Raw genomic sequence first — 25,562 nt, forward strand, 5'->3', positions numbered from 1 at the left:
AGAGAAGTCAAATCCTGGCTTCTGCAAACCAACAATAAAAGAAAGAAGCTTCCGTCAACAGAAGAGGAGATAAGAAAGAGGGCAGGAAAGTTGATGTGCATCTTTTTGAAGGAAAAACATGTACTAAAAGAAGTTGTTAAAAGGAAAAGAACTTCCAATCTTAGCATCAAATCTGTATCATCCAGCCTAGAAAATGTTGTTTCAAAAGGAGGCATTTCTATACACTTAAACTTTGTTCTAATTTCTTAACAAAGAAGATTTGTTTAATAATATATAGAATCAAAGTTTTAAATTTTGTGGGACAGGACTGTCCCAATTTCCGGATGCGCCACCATCCCGTCCCATCCCAACACTTGGGACAGGAGATATCCTAAGATGTGCCAATCGGAACGCTAGGACGATGACGGGACAATCTTGTCCCGACATATGGAATGGTACCCCATCCTAGCGTCCTGCAGAACGTCCTGCTGAGACTAGAATCCTTGTTAATAGAATGGATAAACTGGACAATTTCTTTGGGGGATGGTTGGAAAAGCATTAGTCAATTTAATCACCAAACTTGTTTATCTCAAACACATCTTAAAAGAATATCTTTACATTTTTCTCATCTTATAAGTGAAATTCTGTCAATTTTTCAATAATGCATCTTGTTGATCTCAAACAAATGTTGGCCATCTCCCATTTTTTACAGTAAATATGTTTGGCACCTTAAAGAAAAATCTTGGCTCTGCTTTTGCAAGTTGTCCATGTCTTCTGCCTAGATCTTATAATGTCTTAATGCCAACTCGTAGATGATAGTGAGAACCTAATTCTTTTCATTGTATAAATGGTTTATCGCGTTTGTTGGTACAGCATAGAAAAGCTTTCCACACGATAAGTGCTCATAAGGTTATAAACAGGACATGAGATTACACCCACCAGAAGTAGAAGTTTGAGCATCCAATTTTAGAACTGTCATCGTATTAAAAGCTCCAAATTAGTGTTCTTAACAAATAGCTAAAAGTTTATCTTGGCATAATCATGTCATGCATGGAACTCATTATATTTATACATGCAGAAAAACTTTCTTCTGCAAGTTATATGAGCTATGACTAACTTGCCATTGTGTTCTCAAATAACACAGAAAGTTTATCCCCACAAAACCATGTTGCCCGTGGACCTCATTATATTCATGCAAGTAGGGGAGAATCACATTTTTCAGCAAGTAATATTCAGCTATCATGTAAACATAAGAGGTTTTCAAGGAAAATCAGGATGTAATATTCGGCTTCTGATAGTGCTTTTACAATCTGGTTAGGAAACAGACACCAATCAGGAGGGGAATGACTGGTATATGATTTTGTTCAAACATGAACTTTGCTGGAAGCAGAAAAAATAAAACTGAAATTTGATGGCTGTTCTTAGAGAAAAAAAGAAAAGAAAAAAAGTTCCCTGCAGGTATGAGATTCATGGTACTCAGCCAAGAGCAACCAGCACCACAGAAGAGTTCTCCAGACAGTTAATAGATGAATGAATAATAATCTTACAACACTATTACATGTTTATACTAGATCAAATATGAAAAAAAAAAAGTGTAAATAAAAGCTAATCTATGTGAATTAATTTAGCATAATAAGGAGGAAATTCTAATCAAGCCAATCCAAAGGAAAAAAGACATGAAACTGTTTCCAACATTAAAGTATTGAATTAAATTAGGGCTTGTAGAAATTCAGATTAGATCACGGATCATAAGATTCCTTGTAATAGTTCCACATTTAATGAACACTAGAGAAAAGAAGATAAAAGTCCTTGTAAATCTCAATATGTATACTCAAAGTGCATAAATGGATTCTTGAAAAAGATAAATAAATAAATATATGGATGCATGCATGCATGTAGGTATGTATGCATGTCCAACATCTGACACAATGTAAATGATGCATGGGGAAAAGATGCAATGATGCATTCCTTTTGTACTAGTAACATATGATCGATACCACAAGGATTTAGTGCTAGTGCAAAAGGCTATCTTAACATGGTATCATCTCTGGGCCATTTGATGTAAACTCAAATTAACAAAAAAAAATTTTAAAAAGCTCAATGCTCAGGAACCAAAAAATTATGCTGCAGAAAAAAAAAATCAATTATTCAAAAATAATCAAACTTCTGAAAACATAAGCATGCAAGATGATATTGATATGCAGAGAATGAATAAAATAATAACAAATTCAGCACCAAACCTAGGTACCCCAACTAGATGGTAAGTACCTCCAGTAGATGGTAAGTACAGAAGTCAGTCCTTACCTCTTCTTGGAACCTCTGCAGCATAAGGCGCTTCTGTTCAAGATCTGCTGAATAAGGATCTAGAAGACCCTGACCGAGTATTGGAGAAGACCATGTGTGCCCTTTGTCTCTCTTTTGCAGTGTCACATGCATTGTCCCATCCTCTATAGTACCCAGAATCAAGAGCAATAGCAATGCCAATAGTAAGAAAGTTGAGGGGACAGAAAAGTGATGTACAACTAGGAGTAAGAGAAATCTAATAATTCTATCCAGTGAACAGCAGGAGACCATCTAAAGAGAAAAGGAAGGGGTCAGCAACTTGAAATTATACATTGTTGACTTCACACTCCTTTTCACAGGGCAAAATCAATGTCGTGTTGAGTACTGAAGAGCAGGATATTTCTCCAGTGCAGCCATTCAGTGGCAGCACTTCATAAACCTTTAGCCTTATAAGTGGTTATAACTGAAGCACCCTGGAAATTTTTCTTGAAGAAAATTATCGAAGAGAAGGTATACACACATGTATTTTGGCATTCCTCATAATCTCTCTCTCCCTTATATCTTGTAATTTAGCACACTTGCACAACTTGTACCATCCATTTCTCACCCATATGATGCATTGGGTGGGAGAACACCAATGCCTGTCATTTGGTTTCCAAGCATTTTGGTTGTGTAGATCATGGTCAACAGAACAGATCTCCAAATAAGAGAGCCAGTAATGGTGAGATACACTAGAAATAATCCATTTTCATACCCTTTGTGACACAGCAATGTAGAGATTTTGTGCGAGTAGGGATTCAATTAATCTGAGTAGCTCAAGCTCAGCTCATGGTCAGGTCAAATATAAGCTAGATCAGGCTTAAGTAGGTAAGACTCAAATTTGAAGGTAAAATGTACAATGGACATATGAATATATATATGTAACTGAAAATAAACCCAACAAACTGAGGGTGAAAAAGCTGAACCTTGTTGGCCAACCCATCTGTCCCATCAACTCAACCCCCAAATCTCTCCTCTTACCATTTTTTCTCTAGTCCCCACCCCTCTAGTCCTCTCTTGTCTTGTTGATTCACCCACCAACCAGCTAATTTGTCCCCCAAGTTCTATCCCTCTGTGTTCTCACCTCCACTACTTCTTATCCAGTCTCCACTCTTCCAGCCAATCAATCACCACCATCAAGCCTTGTCATCTCTCACACTGCTTGCTCTGTACTCCAAGTCCTCTTCCCTCCATAAACATGCTCAAAGGTCTCCTTGACCCTAGCCACCTCCACAGCTTCCCCTGTACTCTACCTCTCTCCGATCCCTAATCTTGGACCAAGCTTTAATTCAATCTTGAAGCAAGCCTAAACCAAAAAGAAGATGAACCTCAACAGAAGCTGATCTTTCCACTGAACTTCCTCTTTGTCTACAGTCCTCAATCGTGGTTCCAAGAAAGTTCTGAATGAAGGACCATGGATGACAAATCAGCCCCATGTGATGGTCATGAGGCCCTTGGCCCACTAGGAAGATTTGAAGACTCAACGTGTATTGTCCAAGATTGAGACCACACAAAGATTTTGATGTCAGTGTAAAGCAGAGATCACACCCAAGAGAATGATTTGGAATTTCCGTCATGAGCCCTCCACAGTGGCTTCAAGCAAGTGAGTCAAATGCAGAGGGAGTTGCATCCTCAACCGTTTACCATAGACAGTAGAAAGCACCTAGTTGGAGTTACTACAATACAAACTTGATTTGGAATTTCCGTCATGAGCCCTCCACAGTGGCTTCAAGCAAGTGAGTCAAATGCAGAGGGAGTTGCATCCTAATCGTTTACCATAGACAGTAGAAAGCACCTAGTTGGAGCTTACTACAATACAAACTTGATTTAGGAGTACCAAGTTGATGAAAATATCCTTGTGTTCTACTAAATTTGAAATAGGGCCCAACTAAGCTAGATCAACTAATAAACAAGCTAAGATTGATCTCAAATTTTAGGCTCAAGATTGATTTCATACCAAGCTTAATTAAACCTAAACTCGATCAAGCTTCGCTTGATTAAACCCCACTCGCAGGCCTATCTAGATAAGGATACGAGGAAAATGATGTGGACCAATTGGTAGAGACCTCAAGATTTCAAGAAAGGCAATGGCCTTGGCGAAGCTCCAATTCGTCCAACTCAAAATTTTTTTCCAAGGTGCACAAAGGACTTTATGCAAATACGGAGGCCTTTTTTCTATCCTTGTACAAGATACGACATCCCCATCAAGTGCAACCAACTTCATGGCTGAAAGTCCTTTTTTTTTCCAAGTTGCCTTTAGCCATCTCCACCTTGAAACTGATCCAAAGAAATTTATATACCAAAAAGAAATAGTTGGAGCCATATGGCATTTAAATGGCATTGTACGTCACAAAAATGCAAACAGCACCTATAAAAAACACATATATGATAACATATACAATTAAACCACTCAACTTTAACCTTATAAAGCATATTAAAGTTTCAACTCTAACTTCATGCATGTAGATTCTGCCAACCACAAAAAAACATGTAGCATGTAGCATAAAACAAAATTAAAAAAATCGCTACAGTTCGAATAATTCTCTGATAGTAGTAGAAAACAAAGAACCAATGGTTTTTGAAGTCTCACCACTCTAACAGAGTGGGTGGATACTTGTTTTTTATTGAGTATTGGGATAACCAATTACAGAATATATCCCGAGATTTACTACACAAGACTCGGTCAAGGTAAAACAAGAAAAAACAAGAGTTGTTATCTGAGGGTGGTTAGGACTCGTGAGTTTAAGTTTTTTGAAACACAATCTGTGCTGACTTGGTCTTTTATTCTGATTTGATCCTCTCTGTTAACATCCCCCCTCAAATTGTGCGTGGGAACTAGGCACAATTTGTGTCGTAATTCCTCTAAGTTAGCACGAGTCTGCGGTTTAGTGAATACATCGGCTAACTGTAAATGAGTTGGAATGTGATGTGTAACAAGCAATCCCAGTGCAACTCTTTCTCGTACATAATGATAGTCAAGTTCGATATGTTTGCTGCGGGCATGGAACACCGGATTTACTGTCATAAACAAAGAACTTAAGTTATCACAGTATAACACGGGTGCTTGTGACAGAGGAATATGTAAATCTCTGAATAGGAACGTAAGCCATGTGAGTTCTGCTGTTGCATGCGCCATTGCACGATATTCGGCTTCAGAACTTGAGGGAGAAACAGTAGGTTGTTTCTTTGCACACCATGAAATGATATTGCTTCCCAAGAACGTACAGTACCCGGTTGTTGAACGACGAGTGACTGGACACCCTGCCCAACTAGCATCTGAAAATGCATATAATTCCAAAGAACTCAATGCTTGTATGTGAATGCCGGATCCACTGTACCCTTTATATATCTGAGAATGCGTCAAATCACAGTGAAGTGAGAATTAGTTGGTTCCTGCATGAACTGGGAAACATAGTTAACAGAGAAAGATAAATCTGGACGTGTCAAAGTTAAATATTGCAGAGCTCCCACTATGGACCGATAATGATGGGGATCCTTATAAGGAGAGGACTGCGGATCAGGCTTTGATTTTTGACACATTGGCGTAGCAATTGGTTTTGCTTCATGCATAAAGTCACGCTCCAGAATGTCCACAGCATATTTACTTTGGTGAAGAATAATGCCATCCGAAACTGCAGAGACTTGAATACCGAGGAAATAATGCAGGGGACCTAAATCTTTCATTGCGAACTCCTTATGTAAGGTGGTTGTAAATGTTTCAATAAGAGAAGAGGAAGATCCCGTTAGTATTATGTCATCCACATAAAGTAATAACACTAAGACCCCTGCAGCTGTACTACATATGAAACCAACTTCAAGAAGAAAAGAGCTGAAGCGATTAAACCATGCTCGAGGCGCTTGCTTCAATCCATAGATAGCTTTGTTTAACAAGCAAACATGATCAGGATTTTGAGGGTCTTGAAATCCCGGAGGTTGTTCCATAAAAACTTCCTCAGTGAGGAAACCATGAAGGAAGGCATTTTTAACGTCTAATTGACGTATACTCCAACCTTTGACAGTAGCTATAGTCAGAACTAACCTGATAGTGCCGGGTTTAACAACTGGAGAATATGTCTATGAAAAATCAATCCCATCCATTTGAAGATAACCTTTGGCTACTAGACGTGCCTTGAGCCGGCTAACCGAACCATCAGCATTTAACTTGACTTTAAATACCCAACGTGACCCAACTACGTTCATGGATGATTTCCTAGGAACAAGTTGCCAAGTGTTGTTTTGAGACAAGGCTTCCAGCTCTTCAATCATCGCTTCTTTCCAACCTGGTTGTGAAAGAGCACTTTTGACATTGCGGGGCTCTTTAGGAAAATCTGCATAGGTATGGAGCAGGGCATATTTAGGATTTGGTTTTTTAATACCTGCCCGAGCACGAGTAAGCATCGGATGAGAGGGTATTGAATTATTAGGAAGGGACTCCGTATTTGACTCAGGAGAAATATTAGGAACCATATCTTGAGCTGGTGATTGATCTTGTGAGGAAGCTGGAAGCAAGTCAGCATGTGAGAAATTCTCCAGAGATAAAGCAGAGTCCGTAGCTGATGAGGAGTCTGCTAGAGTGTCATGCAATTTGTTCAATAAAGGCATATCAGTAACAGGAGGATCAGCTGAATATTGTGCCATACTGGATGGGGTAGAGTTTGTAGTTGAGTCAAACTGTGTCTCAGGTGAATTAAACCATTCTTGATAAATTGTTACAACAGGTTCAGGTGTCCCTTTTTTCTGTATGTCAGTGGCTTTGAAAGGTAGAACAGATTCATCAAAAACTACATGTCTTGAGATATATACACGTCCAGTGGGAGGATAAAGACACCTGTAACCCTTGTGCCTATCACTATACCCCATAAAGACACAAGATAATGATTTTGTATCAAATTTGGACAACTTAGTATCCCATATATATGGATAACATCGTGACCCAAATATACGCAATGATGAATAATCTGGTGAACACCCATGTAATCGAAAGAAAGGACTATCCCACTGGAGTGTAGAAGAAGGATTCCTATTAAGTAAAAACACTGCAGTTGTGAAAGCCTCCACCCAATACTGTTTTGGCACGTTGGCATGAAAAAGCATTGTGATTCCTAGCTCACGTATGACACGATGTCTTCTCTCCATTGTCCCATTTTGCTCAGGAGTGTAGGGACAAGAAACTTGATGAATAATTCCAGAATTTTGCAAGTGACTTTTAAACCGATGATTAATAAATTCTCCCCCGCCATCGGTTTGAATTATTTTAATACATCGATTAAATTGTCTAGAGATATATTTTTCTAACAGTAAATACTGATCAAAAAAGTCAGACTTCAATTTCAAAGGAATGAACCAAGTAAATTTTGTATAATCATCAACAATAGCTGCATAATATCTGAAAGAATGCACCGAAGTAATTGGGGCAGGTCCCCATAAATCAACATGAATTTTTTCAAATGCAACAGTAGTCTTAGTTGATGAAGGTAGAAAAAGAAGTCTAGAACTTTTTCCTAATTGACAACTCTCACAAATACTTGCCGTGTTATTGCCAAGAACCTTAATGAAACCCAACTGGCGAAGTTTGTCAACCACAGCAGCCTGAGGATGACCAAGTCGCCGATGCTATGTCTCTACAGAAGCCACCCAAAATCTGGTAGAGAAGAGAGCCACTGGAGATGTACGGATTGAGTACAAGTTACCCCATTTTATTCCCCTCATCAACACCTGTTGTGTCACCCGATCTTTTATCATAAAGTCACGATTAGAGAATTCACAATTGACTGGATAGTCAGAAGTAAGTTGACCAATAGATAATAAACTCCTCTCTAAATCAGGAACTAAAAGAACATCATGTAAAATAATCTGAGAGGAACCAGAACCAATAGTAGTGTCGCCGATATGTGTGATGCGTAACAAGTTGCCATTACCAATCAAAACATGATCAACACCATCATAAACACGAAGGTTAGTCAGGCTACCTGCATGGTAAGTCATATGGGCTGAGGCACCCGTATCCGAAGTCCATTCCTCAATTGGAGGTTCTGCATCAACACTGTGAGCGGCAAATGCTTGATTAAAACGATGCTAGCACCGAATTGCAGAATGTCCACGCTTTCCACAAATTTGGCAGGTGTTATCTCTATTGTTGTCACGTGAGAAGGGCTGAGGATTGGTGTTTTGTCCAGTAGACTTGTTGGTAATGTTGTTGGCAGGGACAAAGCCTTTCCGTTTGGAAGAGAAGGATCCAGTGTTTTTGGAATTTTTATTGGCTTGCTTGGGATTGGTTTTCAAGTTAAAGAAGGCTTGGAAGGATGTCAAGTCTGGGTTGTGAAGTGAAATACGGGTTTCATAACTTTGTAGAAGGGGAACAACCTCACTGTATGATGGCATGGGAGGTTTAAGCATGGAAGTAGTAAAAGGTTCATAGCGAATGCCTAAGCCAGTAAGAAGGGAGAAAACCTTGGTTTTGTCACTTACTGCGTGGCCAATGGCTGCAAGACTGTCGCAAATACTCTTGAATTTGCGAATATAGTCATTGAGGGAAGTATCCGAATCTTTCCTTAGATAAGTTAATTGTTGAGTGAGTTGAAATTGACGCTCCTGTGAAGCTTGGGCATAAGCTTCCTTCAATGCTGTCCAGACTTCTTTGGAGGTATCTACGCCGATCACATGACCGAGTGCTTCCTCTCCCAGGGTGCCAATAATCCAGCCTCGTAGAAGACGATCGGTGGTCTTCCATTTTTTGAATTCTGGATTAGGAACGGGCGCTGAAGTGGAATCGCCAGTGGCAGGGAGTAGAGCTGGAGGGGGTGATATGTCACCAGTTAAATAATCTAACAAATCTTGACTCTCAGCTAAGGCAAGAATTTGTTCTCTCCAAAGTGGATAGTTTTCTGGTTTAAGACGAAGTGTTACAAAATTGCTAACACTCAAAGAAGATGCGGAAGTCATTTTGAGATGCTCTGATACCAAGTAGAAAACAAAGAACCGATGGTTTTTGAAGTCTCACCACTCTAACAGAGTGGGTGGATACTTGTTTTTTATTGAATATTGGGATAACCAATTACAGAATATATCCCGAGATTTACTACACAAGACTCGGTCAAGGTAAAACAAGAAAAAACAAGAGTTGTTATCTGAGGGTGGTTAGGACTCGTGAGTTTAAGTTTTTTGAAACACAATCTGTGCTGACTTGGTCTTCTATTCTGATTTGATCCTCTCTGTTAACAATAGTTATGTGTTCAACTATTTGCATGAGTTATAATGACATTCTTCAAACAATTAGCTCCTAGACAGATTAAAGAGGGGAAAGTGAAAGGAGTCGGTTATAACTTATACATGTATTGGATCCCAAACATATGCTAATGTCAATTCTAAAAGAGAAGTTGCCAGCGATAGGACAAAGCCCCAGTCACCATGTTGACATGAAAAATCTCATCAACAAGTTGTTCTTCATTCTAGAAGGAAACATAAAACATAAAAGAGAGTTATATTTATTAGGCAGCAAACATGTTCCGAAGATTGTTATGTTGAAACAAAAAATATGTAATAGCCGACCTGATTTTTCTCTGTTCCACACTGCCTGTAAAAGTTTCTAGATAGATAAGAGATAAGATTTCCATATTTTAAAACATTGTATATAAACAAATAAGTAGAAAACTAGATTTTCCAAGAAGATAAGTTCACCTGGCAGTATGTTCATTGCTTCGTTCCCATGTCCATCTCCAGAGATCTCTATGCTCTCAGCCTCTCACGTACAAACATATATGAAAAGAGGTTTTCTATGACGATGCTCCGTAAAGAGCAATCAGACAAGCACCCTGCAGGATTTCAAAACTAAATTATCTGCTAATAACTTGATCAGACTCAGATCACATAATCACCAGACAGTACAATGCTAGCTGAAATCATCACCACGACATCCAAACCAATACCAGTAAATTACTCTACAACAGCAGCCCTCCTTTACCAATCAAATCACTCCAAGTCCCAAAAAGAAACTTATAAAAAGAAAACATTTTGTGATTTCCTATGGATTAGCTCCCTCGGGTCCAGCACTAGCTCATCATTTATATAAATTATCATCAAAATAATAAAATGTCAGATAAACTACACAGATGGGCTCGCGGGATGCATTACCAAGCGTCCATAACGAGGAATCAGTCTTTATAGGGCAGGCGAGATCATGCAGAGAATCAAACCAAGGAATCACAAGACAAGAAGCTAAAAAATAATCAATCCAGCACCAAGAAAGAGAACAAAGATTAGAGGGAGAAGAAAACAAGGGATTAGGGCGCGGACGGACGTGGAGATAAGAGGGGTTGCCTCTGATGCCGACTTCAATGTGTCGTGACTGGATCTTGCAGTAGAATAGCTTCGTCGGGACATTCGGGGGGAGATCGAGGTAGATGTTCACCTCCTCGAGGGTTTGATCCCATTCGAACACCTTCTGCCCTAGAATTCGATCCAGAATCCAGTTAAGGAGAAGAGATCGGAACCAACCGATAGGAGAGGAGATGCAAAGGAGGAGGAGGAGGTGAGAATGTACCATTGTGGACGAAGCAGTGTCGCTTGTCCGGTGCCAACTTCTCCGCCATGTTTCTTCCCTCTGTTTCCGGTCGCAAGCTTTTGTGCGGGTCTAACGCCTTTTTATTTCTAGATGACAATGTTCCGAAAGCCCCCATTCCTCTTCTAGAACGTTTCTTATCGGGCAAACAACATGTTGGTGGAAAAATGGATCACCCCACAAATGCAATTATAGCACTCAAATCCATCAGCAAGATCGAGCTCATCCAGGCCGAACTTATGCGAGCTCATCTAAGTGCTCGGGCTCTTCCGCTCTCGAGCTCATCTAAGTGCTCGGGCTCATAGGCCGAGCCGAGTACAGCAGGCCGAGACCAGAAGGCCCAGCACGGAAGGCCGAGCACAGCAGGCCGAGACCAGAAGGCCCAGCACGAAAGGCCCAGCACAGCAGGCCGAGCACAGCAGGCCGAGCACAGCAGGCCGAGACCAGAAGGCCGAGCATAGCAGGCCGAGCACAGCAGGCCGAGCACAGAAGGCTAAGACCAGCAGGACGAGACCAGAAGGCTGAGCTGACCTCAGAAGGCCGACCTCGTCGTCTATATGCTGCGGCCATGCCCTGCAGCAGCCTTACCGCACCATGTTTTACTTGCCGGCCACGCCACGACATATTAATCAGGAACTATACTCTGCTACGACTGTCAACGCCTCATCATTCCCAAGAAAGTACTGCACTGCGCGCCTCAAGCAAGCTCTGGCTGCACGCCATCTTCTCCCATGATGGGAACGGGCCATCCACGGCAACTCATTACTTCCACGCCCACGTCCAATCGTGACGGTAACCCATTAATTCGCCCAGTCACATCACAGGTAACCCTGCCACTCTCCCTATAAAAGGAGAGCTTCTCCCTCTAAAAGGGAGGGGGCTTCTTCCTCCCAAGGGGATTTTTTGGACTTCACATACAGTCTCTCTCTCTTCTCCAAAATTAAGCCCCCCTCTGACTTAGGCATCGGAGGGCCGGCGCCGGAAAAGCCCGGCCACCGGCTTCTTGCAGGTCCTCCGGAGGATGCCGCTCGCCGACGGATCGCCGTCCGCCAGTGTTCGCCGGAGCTCCTCCTCCTCGGTTCGCGGCCACCCCCGGTCCAATTTCCAGCAACATAACACATTGCCAATCATGCAATGGTTCTGGATGAAGGCACCCTGCTTTTCTGATGCTAACGTGGGCACGAAGACTTTCGTTCTGTTACACCAAAATATTAGCCACCCTTTTGTAGATGGAGTCACAAAGGCTAATAGGTCTATAATCCTTGAGTTGCACTAAGTTTATCCTAATAGGTCTATAATCCTTGAGTTGCACCAAGTTTATCTTTCTCTGGAATAAGTGCAACGTATGTAGCTTTCCATGCTAGGGTTTATGAGAAGCTGCAAAGAATTGTCACTGCCTCAATATTATCCGACTTTGACTGATGGACCAAAGAAAACCTTGAAAAACTACAGGCTGAAATCGAATGGAGCCCAGCGCCTTATCGGAAGCCAAATTCCTCGATAGACCCTCTATTTTTTTCTCCCTTAAGTGTGCAACAAGTTTTTCATGCTCTTCCACAGATAGCCTGTTAGGGATTGAAAGAAGCTCAAGTTTGACACAGATTCTAATTGCCTTGAAAGTGTCGGTCAAAAAGCCATCATGGCATGCTATGCTGCAGATTTTGTTCTTCCTGTGCAAAATGGTCGTGTTATATAAGAAATTTGTATTAGCATCTCCTCTGAGCCATCTGATACGAGATTGTCGCCGTAAAATTTTCTATCATCTTAGGACTCTGTCATGTTCCCTTGTCGTACTAAGTAGGATGGAATATCTCCCAGTATTCTGCCCTCCACATATTAAGCCCTCATCCTGGAGGATTTTGATTTCTTTGTCTAACTTTATTGTCTTCATTCCAATAGAGCAAGCTTTGCTTAGTAACTTTCAGCTGTTTAAGAATTCTGATGGTCAAGGAGTGGTTTCCATAACATTGCCATGCACGACAAACCACCTCACTAATCCCATCACAGGTTAACCAAAATTTGTAGAAGTTGGAAGGAAGGTTTCCTATTGACCTCTGCTTTAATGTGTACCAGGATCGGATAGTTATCGGATCCAATTCTTGGCAAGTATGATACCTTTGCTTCTGGGAATGAATTGATCCAACAAGGGTAGCTAATGCTCTGTCTAACCACTCCCAAATTAGTTCAGTTTTTAGCTGAAGAAGAGATGAAACTGCACCGACTAGAAGTAGAAATGAATGTTCGGGGCCACCTATTACAGCATTTATGCTTTCTCACATGTAATAACAGCCATCATACTTTCTCCACCACCAGAACGCATGCCCAAAACTAGCAATCTTAGTGCATTTATATTATCCAAATTCCAAATCAAGATTATATGAACATGTCGATCCCAAATATTCAAGTACAAAGATATTTCAAGCAACATAGTTAATAGAGCACACTCCACATATACACTGGTTCTTTGAAGCTCTTGCCAGATCAAAGCCTCTTAACACATATATACAAGACTTTCTCCCCATGAATGAAAACCATTATTATACATCAGTATTAGCTTAAAGCAATCCGGCTTCCTTGCTTCTAAGCATGAGAGCAGAGAAACAAACTTGGACGGAATCACTCATTCCCCTGAGCGTAGTTATGATCACTCCACCTACTTGAAATCTCGGTTCAGCCAGGAGCGCCCCCCCCCCCCCCCCCCCCCCCCCCCTCCTCTATCACGAGCAGGAAGGTTGTGGAGGGAGTTCAAGGCATCCAACATCTACGCTCCCACAACAAGCAACAAAGAGATGCTCCTCAGATAAAAAAAAAGGAGTATTTCTTCCGCCGCACCTTTTATTCCTTAAACAAGCCAAGTGATCTCAATATTACACTTAAGGCTCCACCATGGAGGACCTTGGGAGGTCACCTGCACGCCGCAGTCTTGCAGATGCTATCTTTGCAGACACCTCAGCCACCACAAGCTGTGACAAGAGCAGTCCAGCCACCAGCGCCGCCACCATCAGCATCGTGAACACTGCACTCCAGCTATTGGCTGAGATATAGCCCGTCAGCAGGGGCCCAATAGCGGCTCCTGCAGACCCTGTTCCATCTATGATTGCTGTCACAGTTGCCAAAGCTCGAGAGTTGCCATTCAGGGAGCTATGTGTGCCTAGGTCAGCGGAGACTGCTGTTGTTATCAATGCATAGGGACCATTCACAAACATTCCAGTGATGAACATGAGGGCAATGTTCCAGTTCAAGGAGATGCTGCCATATATGCGGTAGAAGAAGATTGCTGGGATAGCACAGTACATGAAGCTAGCTGCCGTCAATGCCCGGGCATTGAGCCGGTCAGAGATGTGACCAGCAAGGATGCCACCAACTACGCCTCCAGCATCAAATAATGTTGATAGGGTTCCAGCTGTTGAATCTGATAGATAGCTGCCATCAATTGCTGCAAGGTGGAGAATGTACCATGTCAATAAGAACACACGAGCCATCAGTGTGGAACAGACACAGAGCAAACTCTAGTGTGAGGCTTTCCCTACCCCAAAACCCTTCTACATGTCATCAAAAAGTAGCATTAACTCAGGAACTGGGTTGGCATAGTGTTATATAGAAGAACCAAACCAGATACTGTACCTTCTTGGGTATTGGAGGTGCAAAGGCTCACTTTAGTTAATGCCTAATGTATAATCAATTACATGAATATTTGGTTTAGAAAATCATTTACATCAATATTAAAGTTAAAAACAATTGGAAATGTGAATACATTCCATCGATAAATTAGCACGTGTTATCAAAATGCGGAACCTAAGCATTGCTTCTCGAGGTTTTTTGGACATCAAAAATTTAGGATACCAATTGAGAGAGAATAGGAGGAGGAGGAGGAGGAGGATGGGGGGGTGGTGGTGGTGGGGGCAAATAGCACTATTATGTGATGTTTGATATAGAAACTAAATTATCAGCACTCTTTACCTAATTCCCGTTCCCGCAGAACTACCAGATGAAAATAAATCAGCATAGTGGCATGACCTTAAAGGATCCCAGACTTCTCAAACTCCCAATGTTCAAATGGTATTATTTGTCTAGAATTAAGACATTCTATAGCTCAGAGTATGAAATAAGTGATACGATAAGCAACAATTACTTCAAATAAGAACAAACCTGTTTGGCTGATGTAGAAAGGGAGCCAGTAGAGGAAGGTATAAGCAACCAATTTGGAGAAGAACAGACAGAGAGCAAATGGTGCGACACCAGGGATCCTCCATGCCTCCATGAAGCCTACTGCTTTTTCTCTGACATCTGTTTTACCTACCAATAGAGGCTCTGTGGTTCCATCTTTCTCAGGAGACTTCAACAGCTCATCTTCTTCCTTTTCAATTTCTACTGCCTCAGGACTAACTGGCAACAATAGAAAGACTATCAACCCAACAAGGGCAATTACAAGGCCGGGAACAGCAAAGGACCAGCCCCATCCATACTTCAGTAAAGCAGAAGCAATCAGCGAGCCAGATATATTTCCAACTGAAGTGTGCGCATTCCAGATCCCCATGATTAGTCCTCTCTTGCTCTTCCCAAACCAGTTCCCAACAACAGCTACAACTGAGGGCCAGCCTGTTGACTGAAACAAACCAGCCATCACCTGAACCACTAAGAAGTAGTAGAAACTATGGATATTTAACCAGTAGCCAGCACCAAAGAGGGAAGTGAAGAGACCAGTTCCTATCATTCCAATTGTCAGAAGCATTCTTAGATCTAATCTGTCACCTAAATGCCCGGCAAAGTACATGCCAAGAGAGTATGCCGAGAGGAAGGCCACATCAATCTCCCCAAGCATTGCAGTGCCACTGGAAGTGTCAAATGGAGCCCAACCGCTCCTTATTCCCGGTTTCTGTTCTGCCCCATGTCCTCTTCTAAGAAAGTGAGATGTTGGCCAATGGGTGAAGCCCAATTGCGATGTTTCGGGATCAAGGACACCTTTAACAATGCTTGTGGTTTTTCTGGTGACATGATAGCTAGCATATCCGAAAAAAGTTAAAACCAATACAATGACTTGGTATGTTTTGAAGTTAAAAGGAGTGCCCTTGATGTATTCCAGAAAACAAACACCAAGGGGTTTGGTGTTTTTTGTTTCACTTATATCTTCACCTAATGAACCCATACATGAACCACTGAGATTAGTTTTACTTGCAGCAGCTTTGGAACTGATGCCGCAGTTTGGAGGAAAAGACCAGGCACGTTATTGTGCTTATACGAGGAGGGGCATCATCTGGAAACCACAAAATATAATGAAATTTAGAAATGGAGTCCACTAATTAAAGATGCAAGAAAGATGGACCTAAGCAAAACATACTCTGCATTACACCTGGTTCAATTTGACATAGAATTTGCATGAGATTTCTTGCCCACAACTATCTTAAATGTGGAGTGGGGCATAAATAATGTTTGTTAGCTGATCGTCAGGAAGACATGCAGTATAGAAATTAAAAGTCATCATCACTGACTTGTAAATTTCAAGCATTCATATACACCTACTCCACAATCTCAATGACAGTGTGTGTGAAAGATTAGAACAAACTATAAAGATATAAAATATGAGACGAAGGCAGCTGCCCAAGAAAACCAGATGAAAGAATTCTAGCATACGCAATTAAACATGGCTCGTGCGCTGTATCCATGTGAAAACTATGGGAAGTAACACATTCCTTGCTGCTAATTCCATCTAGAAACCAGCACATGCTAATCAAGCTAGCCTATTAAAGAGATATAAATTTGTTGCAAAGAAACCATATCAAAATACTCATATAAACTCTCAGTAGGCAAAATATACCTTTTACCCAATTATGTAATCTCAAAACATAAATCAGTGCATCAGATAAGTTTAACGGACAAAGCAAACAGTTCTTCATGAAAAAGAGCATCTGAAACCTCTTCGTTTTCTCAAAAAAAAGAAGTTATCTACTGATAAACTGATATCCCCATGTCTAATGACCGGGATAAAATTTCCTTCACAAAATTATTACGACGAGACTATTAGACAACGAACAAACTATTTTTATCTAATCTCAAAATTTAGATTCACATATATTAAAAAAGAGGCAAAGAGAAGAGGAGAACAAAATCCCAATTAGAGTGCCAAAACCTACGATTTGCTAAACATATGGGGACTAACTAATAGCATCAGCTCTTCCATATCCGAATAACAATCAATTCCATCACCCATTGAGAGTAAAGACTTCTCATAACCATTTGACTGTTTCCATCATGCAGGTACCCTTGATTATTTCTAACTGAACAATTTCAATCAACAACATGGGATCCATTATCAAGGAGAAATGAAAAAATCTTGATGAATCAGTAGATCAATCAAATGGATTAGATGCCGTGAACCCATCAACACAAATTAGCTCCTTCAACAAAAACGGAAATGAAAAATCTATACAACAGTCCCGGGAGACATAGAAATGGATTAGATGTTGTGAACGGGGAAGCATACTCGACAATTGAAATGTCTCCTCCAGGAAATCAGATGTTCCAAACGAAACCCATCCCAAGTATTCAATCCATCATTCCACATCAAACAAATAATCAAGGGAAACGATTGACAGCTCTGAGAACGAATTGATAGATATCTAAAACAGAAACAAGCTCTGAGAACGAACTAAGGAAAGAAATCCAAGGAAAAGGGAAGAAAGTATCTAAACTGCAAAGATAGACGCGCGATTGAACATTTACCCGACAGAAGAAGAGCACGGAACTTTGAGAACCTTCTCGCTTGCTTGGCGAAGTTTCCTTCTCCTCTGGTGGTACTAATAGTGGTTGCCGCTCAAGGAAGGCACGCGTGGATGAGTCCCTTGCAGGGAAGGAAGGGGAGAATTTGTAGGGGTGCCACGCCACGGGACGCCGATTTTTTTTTTTTTTTTTTTTTAGCGAAAGATGCCGATTAAAGAGCTCCAGCGTTGAATTACCGGCGCACCCCTGTGCCTTGGGTAGTTCTATATACACCCCCCCTATTGCTCAGGACACCCCCCAAAAACCAAAAAGAAAATACCCAAACTAACCTTTAGTGTAATTACCATATTGCCCTTGAAATTTTCTCATACACCCCCCTTCCTCCTCCTCCATTTCGTTTTGAAAAGAAAAAAAAAAAAACACCCCTCAAACCCCCCTTAAACCCCTCCTCCCCCGTTCCCCCTTCTCCCTCTCGTCGCCGGCATTCTCCCGATCTCCGACCACCTCGCCGGCTTCTCGCGGAACCACCTCGCCGGCTTCTTCCGAAATTTTTTTTTCACGGTTCGTGCTCCGTTCGGCACTGGATTGCCGAACAAAAGGCTTCTGTTCGGCTGAACAGTGCCGAACAGAAGCCTTCTGTTCGGCAACCCTCAACCGAACAGATCTGTTCGGCTGCACAGTGCCGAACAGAAGGCTTCTGTCCGGCACTGTTCAGCCGAACAGAAGCCTTTTGTTCGGCGATCCAGTGCCGAACGAAGCACGAACCGTGAAAAAAAAAAATTTCGGGAGAAGCCGGCGAGGTGGTTCCGGGAGAAGCCGGCGAGGTGGTCGGAGATCGGGAGAATGCCGGCGACGAGAGGGAGAAGGGGGAACGGGGGGGTTTTGGGCGTTGGCGAGGTGTTTTGGAGGGGAAGAGCGGGGGGGGGGGGGGGGGGGGGGTTTGGGGGGTGTAGAGAGCAATTTAGGTGAGGGGGTGGGGAGGGTGGGGGGTAATTTAGGAATTTTTAATTTTTTAGGGGTGTCCTTAGCAAATGGGGGGGGTGTAGAGAGTATTTAATTTTTTTTTAATTTTTGGGGGGTGTCCTGAGCAATAGGGGGGGTGTATATAGAACCACCCCTGTGCCTTTGAGCTCCAGCATTTTGTGTCCCGTTATGCCCGGTTAGCTTATGATGCATTTTTACTAGTACAGTGGACAATGCTTGAATAAAAGATACCATCGTAATAGGCGCAATTAAGAAGATTTATATAATAAATATTGCTGAATTTGTAACATAAGAATTTTTTTTTTTCTATTCCACTGTAAAGTTGGGTTATAACTATTTTTTATAGCTTCATCGTTGATTTGAATAACAATGTTGCTCTCAAATAAGATATAAAAAAATAACGACTGATGCGCCTATTTTTTAAGTTTTCAACCAAAGCTTGATTTAAGTAAGTAGTTATAGTTGAATATATATATGATAAGCTATAATCATAGATAATAATCTTGGCTAGATTTTGTATGTAGAAGATAAAATATTTTTAAATTCTCAAAATAATATGATGGACTTTATATATTAGTTGTATTTTCTATGATCTACATTATTAAAAAAAAAATCACTTAAATTAAACTAATATATATAAGCTCAAAAAGTCCGGTCGACTTATTAAAATTATTTAGTACTTAAAAATAATAAACAATGCTATTCATGTTATACACACACACACATATATATATATATATATATATATATAGAGAGAGAGAGAGAGAGAGAGAAATATTTGTAAATGAACCTTATCTATACTCTTATTATTGCTTGAATTAAAAAAAATATCATTGTTTATTATTAATTTTATAGCTATTTAGGACTAGACTCGTACATTTCATAATTAAAAGGCCATCTCTGATGACCGATGCAGCAATATTAACCTGTTAGATGCACTATGCTTTGATTGGAAGGTAATCGCACCCGAGATGATCCTAACTACCCCTCGTGAATGGTGTCCTTGTTATTTTGAGCATATGGAAGGGTTTATTTGTCTATCAAACTGTGCCCACCAAACGTTCGGTATATCCTCCAGATATGCTCATGGAATGATTCCGCTTGCCGTCCGGATATTCCAATCCCCAACCGGCGGTGGAATAAAGGGACGCCGTGATGTCACTAAGATACCTTCGAACGTGGATCCTCGAAAATAGCCGCACCAGTGAATTCTTTGCCACGTCAGATCAGAACATTTAGGGCAGCCACCGGTGTTACTTAACAGATTAATCCATGGGGACGGCGTCGCCACCGCTTCGCCGCTGAGACCAGGGATTTGCTGTCTGAAAAGCGAAGGAGCCGCTGGGTAAACAATAAAAAAAGCGACCGAGGCATCTACTTTGACGTACAAGTGGGACCCATTGGCAAAGCTTATGGAACCACATTCGGAACCGGTCCATCGCATACGACTACTCCCTGGGCCACCAGACCCGGATAATTGTGGATCCCTTATATTTTTAAAGTGGGTCGCTTTTTCGAGTGGAGTGGCGTGACAGCCAGGAGCGACCGAGGACTGGAGGAATCAGGTCCGTTCGAGCGGCAAAGCGGCGTTTTTCACGTTCGTGGTTGGCCGCAGCCGCGACGTCCACGTCCTCTTTCTCGTCTTGGTTCCTTTTTAAAGTAATATTTCGAAGGTTCCCATCTGTTTCATCGCCGGGTTCCAAGCACGAGCCATCCGTTTCCAGGAATGGAGGTCAATTCAGGACGCATCGATGCGAGCTGATGTACTGGGTTGTTTGCTTGCGCCTACGTTCAAGTTGGTCGATAGGACTTGCGATGATTCATGCTAGGAGTCAAATTAGTGATAATAGTGCATGAACACATCAATGTCATGTTGTCACTTGCGTATTTCACTATGAAGTACCCTTTTTTTCTTTCTAACGATAGAGCCTTGTCACTGATATGCGTATTTAACTAAGAAGTGCACTTTTTTTTTTAACAGTAAAGCCATTGCAGAGTCTAGATTTAGAGTTTGCTTGAGTAATCCCAGCAGAATTTAGGCGAAATTTTTTATTGAATTTGTGGATTGGAAAAATCATTTCAATATAATTCATATCAAACCAATACCCCTTCAGCCTTGATTTTGTGAAAAGAAAAAAAATAGCTTCATTATCTTTCCTTCTTTTTTTGTGGATTAATAGGTTTACAGGCTGGAATTTAGACTAAAACTTTGGTGAAATCTTTAGAAGATACCGAGCTAGATAGGCCAATAAGCCTGATTTCTACCGGTATATCTAAATAGTTACCTACGGTTTGGTTGCCTCTCCATATGCACATGACCGGCAAGGAAAAGGTGAGGACCTGGTAGAGGTTATAGCAACAAGAAGAGGATGACCCACAAAAATAAGTTATCCTTGCTACCCTTGTTAATTCAATAGATAACTATTGCTGAGTTCCTTTCTAACCATATTTTGAAATTTAGTTCATAAGCAGCTACCGCTGAACCTTCCCGAGCTACTCTTAACTTGGCTTTAGCTACTATATAGTAAAGAAACCACTGGTTCCCGCATATGACACCTGATGGTTGTGGTTATATGAGGTTGGGAAAGATGTTGATGAGGTTATTGAGTAGCCAATACCCTAGTGAAATGAAGCATTAGTGCTAGTAAGCAGTGAAGCATCACCGGATTCTGTTGCAAGATGGTAAGCTAGATGATGAACATGACCTGGTTAGAACACCCTCTCATTCTTTTTCGACCATTCATAGCAGAGCTGCATTTTTCTCCTTTTTACTGGTAGTGGACGAGCATTCATGACAGAAGTTCTCGGAGAGTTACATTCAATAAGTATTTGCTGTAGATCTTCATTGGTGGGCAGAGATCACATCTAGCAGACTGGTTATGCAGGAGACCTTTGCCTGCCAACGAAATCTTCACAAGGAATTCTTCCCCATGCTACCTTCCATCAATACATTTTAACCCTAGGTGCAGTAACTAATCTCCAAATCTAGGAAAAATTGTTGGTATTTTCTGTATTCCTTTCATCTAGAATAACTTTATGTACATTCTTGCCTGTAATCTTGTTGAGATCCAGGATCCTTTGCGGTGCGCCTTTGCACCGCAGAATATTATACTGCCTTGGATAGCCATCACGTCTTCCATCTCGGAGATGAACGGCTGTTGCTTATCTAGGGTGCGTGCCATATATGGCACCAGGCACGACTGCTCCGAATGCCGTAATGAGCGGCAACCATCAATCTCCAAGATTGATGATAAGGTGGCTATCCATAGCGGTGTAATACTCTGCGCAGTATAAAAATCATACCATAGAGGATCTGAACTCTCTTGTAAAACCAGTGGCACTTCATGAAAGTCGATCAGCACATTGATGCTTATGAGTAGGTTAAAAAATGACCCTTTGTACCAGTTCTGGCGGAAGCAATTCAACAAGCAAATGGTAGTTTCCGGAGCCCTCGGTAGTCATGAGATGAGGTATCTGCAAATCATTTTGACGTAGCTCTGGATTAATTGAAATGGGCAAATTACTAATGGGTGTATTTATAAAAAAATATATAAAATATATAAATAAATCTATCATTTAAATTTTTGGAAAAAGTGGTGATTATCTCATCATACCAGCTTAAACTTTTGGAAAAAGTGCTGATTTTAACAATCAACGTATATTGTTAAGTATACCATCTTTTAAAATTGTATCTGCCAATGGCAACTTCACACCAGATAGAGTCCCTGTTCAGGATCAATTGTCCTGAGGCTTTTTCGGTGAAAGCACCCCCACCTATTCTTCATCTTCTGCAAACCCAATCCTCCTTGACTTTTGGAAGTACTACCATTCTCCCAAGCTACCAGGTGTAATATCCTCTGTTCATGTCCCCAGAGAAGTGTTTTAAAAATTCTTTCAAGCCTGAAGCTGGGATAGCACAATTACTCCTGCGTTTGGTAAATGCTTCCCTTTCCATCCCTCAAATCGATTACTAATCCTATCAAACAAAGAATTAAAGTCACTGAGCTTGAGTTTGGCAATGGGCAAAAGTACTCCCAGATATATCCAAGTATCATTTTCAATAGTAACGCCCAAAGTTGATAGAATCTGATTCGTGATCACAGGTTCTAAATGGGGACTAAATTGAATGTGGGATTTAACCATATTGACCCTTTGTCCTAACTGTTAGCAACAGGCATACGTGGTTCCCCTTCAACTCCTCAGCATCCTTCCTATTTGATTTAGCAACAAATGCATATCATCCGCAAACAAGAGATGATAGATGTTCGGTTCTTGCAATAGTTGACACACAATCGAGCTCTTTTCGGATGATTGGGCTGAAAAATTTACTGGATTTGTAGATTGAGGCCGATACAACCAGCAAAATTATAGGATTACAGACTAGGCTAGATCTACATTCATAAGCATTCAAAAAAAGTGTTGAAGTGGATCGGTCCAAATTTTATAGAAAGAAAAAAAAGAACCTACATACAAATAGGCTCTTGAGGTCCGCTACTTCATGTAATGATCTTAGTAACATGTTAGAGCATAAAATGAAAAGAAAAGAGGAGGCTGGCAACTTTGGTTAAGATTTTAAAAAGAAGAGGACCGGGGTGAAATCCTATTAATCTGGACAGAGAAAATGGGGCTCAAGACGTAAACTTTACCCATTTGATAAACTTGCAATCAAAGTCATAATGTTGAAAAACAGATGAGGGAGAGTTCCAAGAAGTCCTATTTTACCATGGACGAACTTTTCGCCATCAAGGAATTCCATTTGGATGCCTTACTTAGAGAATGGATAATTTCTCGGGCTACCATGGCATTATCTCTAATGCTGCAATTATAAACACAGGTTCTTCATTCCACAAATATCAAGTGTGGCATCAAACTCGTTCATATGATTCATTAATAACTTGGAAACAATTTTTTAGAAAGTATTAGGTAGACTGATTGGCCTATACTCCACTTCCATGGGGCTCTTTTTTCTTTTTTTTTTTTTCAAGTAGGGTAACATATGCAGCCTCCCATTCTCTTGGCATTGGCAGGTGATTTGGTGTATTAGGCACTTCTTTTAAATAAAATGTTAAGTACTTCGACATTAACACTTGGTAGGCTATAGTCTGATGTAATTATTTAGTTGCTTCACCAACCTATGCTACTCTAACCCTATGGAAGAAGATGAGTGAAGGTTAGGACATTCGAATTAGACGAATTTTGTCCGCATGCAAGACATCCAAAATGGAAGCTTTCTTTCCTTGAATATGATAGGCCAATTGCGTTTCACTGCACTTAAAGGAAAGCGTGAACGAAACAAAAACTATTTAAAAAGGTACTTTTATAGGGTTAGTCAGTAGTGATGCCATCCCCCGATCACACAATCCCACCTAAAAGGTCCTTTTATGTCAAGTGGTAGAGCTAGTTGTTGTACAGCGTTTCCACTTGGGTTTTAGTGGGCGTAGGTTAGGTCTATATATTAAAATAAAGTCTATACATTAAAATAAACCTTTTCTTGCAAACTAGTACGCAAAGTAAAGCCTGTTGTTTAATTTTATATATCATAATACTGCAGATAGTCATACACATCTTAACCACAAGGCAAAAAATTAAGGTCATTCCTTTTTTCCCCCCCTAAATATTTATTATCTATTTTATATAAATTTAAAATTTTAAACCATAATAAGAAAAATAACATGTGGATTACATGTGCCACATTCTAATTAGATCTGGTCAAAAGGTTCTAGTCATCTGCCAATAAAAATTACTAGATTTAGTTGGGATGCTTTAATGTCGTATATGAAATTTTTTTTTGTAAATTATGTTGTCATCGGCCAAGAATATAGACTATTTATCAAGCTATTAAATTCTGATTTATAAATAAAAACTTCATTTATTTAATTTAATAAGCACCATCTCATGTTCTTCTATTTATAGTATGATAAATAACATAATCTTGTTTAAATATATTGTATATTAGGCACTTACTTGGCAGTGTAGCAGTAAATTGGTTGACTAAATATAGGACGAGGATGTTTGAGAAAAGAATTTGGAAATTGGAAGGAGACTGCTCCACCTGATTTAATTACCTACTTTTGGCTTGAAAAGCATCTTGAAACTTCTCTTAGGTACTAATGTGCAACTTTAGTTTAATATTACCAAAATAAGGGGAAAAAAGAAACAAATTCTCTAATGACTCCAAATAAATTTTCACTCCCTGTTTTATATTACCAAAATTGTAGTCTATCCTCCGTAGATTTCATTAAACAATGCATGGAATAAATATTCCTTTATTCCTAGCTTCAGATGCATCTGCAGAAAAACAGAAAAAAAAAAGAGGACTCTATCGTTCCAAAGCTTTCCATTGAGGAAACTTTGACTACTAATCTATCATCCATGCGTAAATCGTTCAACAACATCAATACCCTGTGAACTTCAGGAAGACTACTAATTTATCATCCACACATAAATCGTTCGACAACATCAATAGTTTGTGAACTTTAGGAAAACTAGTCGCGGCTTGTGGCATGGTAAGACTGCTTAAAACTCAAATTTGATTTTTTCGCATAGAGCACCCTCAACAACTTTAACATTGTAACAATAAATGGTGTAAATTTATTGAGGCAACTAAGTTTCTGGTTGCAATATTTGGTTCTCTGATTTCTTGCTCGATGTCTTCTATCTTGCTACTTCATTCAGTGCTGTAAAGCCCTAAAAGGGGTTTGGCCTCCTATCTCTATTATAAAAGAGAAAAAATTACATCAGTTTGGTTTCTAAATACTCATATAAATGTCCAAATACCAATTAGAAAGAGTCGCTCAACCATTGAATCTTTGAGTATTTTCGCCTCGGCCAATCTTACAGCATCCTAGAAGAAGTAAAATTCAATCAAAAATAAAAAAAATCACCCAGTTGCCTGAATTAGCGCTGCAAGTGGGATGGGCTGGGCTAGGTAATGCCCCTACTTAAACTTGGCTTGAATTTTTTTTTTTCAGACTTTGGGCCAAGCTTAAGTATGAAAATTTTT

General features: G+C 40.5%; 1 protein-coding gene across 3 annotated transcripts; it reads right to left on the reverse strand.

The window, feature by feature from the left end:
- Positions 1-13,183: 13,183 nt before the first annotated feature.
- On the reverse strand, positions 13,184-17,821 carry LOC103705132 (putative glycerol-3-phosphate transporter 1). 3 transcript variants are annotated; one of them, XM_008788753.5, is made up of 3 exons: positions 17,579-17,821; positions 15,008-16,112; positions 13,184-14,294 (listed from the first exon to the last, which is right to left on the reverse strand). In XM_008788753.5, exons 2-3 carry the CDS (start codon positions 16,002-16,004, stop codon positions 13,732-13,734), a joined length of 1,560 nt encoding a protein of 519 aa, XP_008786975.2. In that variant the 5' UTR covers positions 16,005-16,112; positions 17,579-17,821; the 3' UTR covers positions 13,184-13,731. The 3 variants fall into 3 exon arrangements, with proteins under 3 accessions (XP_008786975.2, XP_088574768.2, XP_088574769.2); XM_088718642.2 differs by lacking the exon at positions 17,579-17,821 and adding an exon at positions 17,340-17,570; XM_088718643.2 differs by lacking the exon at positions 17,579-17,821 and adding an exon at positions 16,990-17,570.
- Between the last annotated feature and the right edge of the window lie 7,741 nt (positions 17,822-25,562).

This window comes from Phoenix dactylifera, chromosome 3, assembly GCF_051530095.1.
Source record: "Phoenix dactylifera cultivar Ajwa chromosome 3, Ajwa_hap1_PhDact_Kaust_v1.1, whole genome shotgun sequence".
NCBI classification, from domain to species: Eukaryota; Viridiplantae; Streptophyta; class Magnoliopsida; order Arecales; family Arecaceae; genus Phoenix; species Phoenix dactylifera.

What these genes read in the sequence shown, in the direction of transcription:
- LOC103705132 (XM_008788753.5), bottom strand. Translation starts at nt 16,004, where the DNA reads ATGGGTTCATTAGGTGAAGATATAAGTGAAACAAAAAACACCAAACCC. An exon ending in TTTCTACATCAGCCAAACAG is followed by an intron (nt 14,295 to 15,007) that starts GTTTGTTCTTAT and finishes TCCACCTTGCAG; the next exon opens with CAATTGATGGCAGCTATCTA.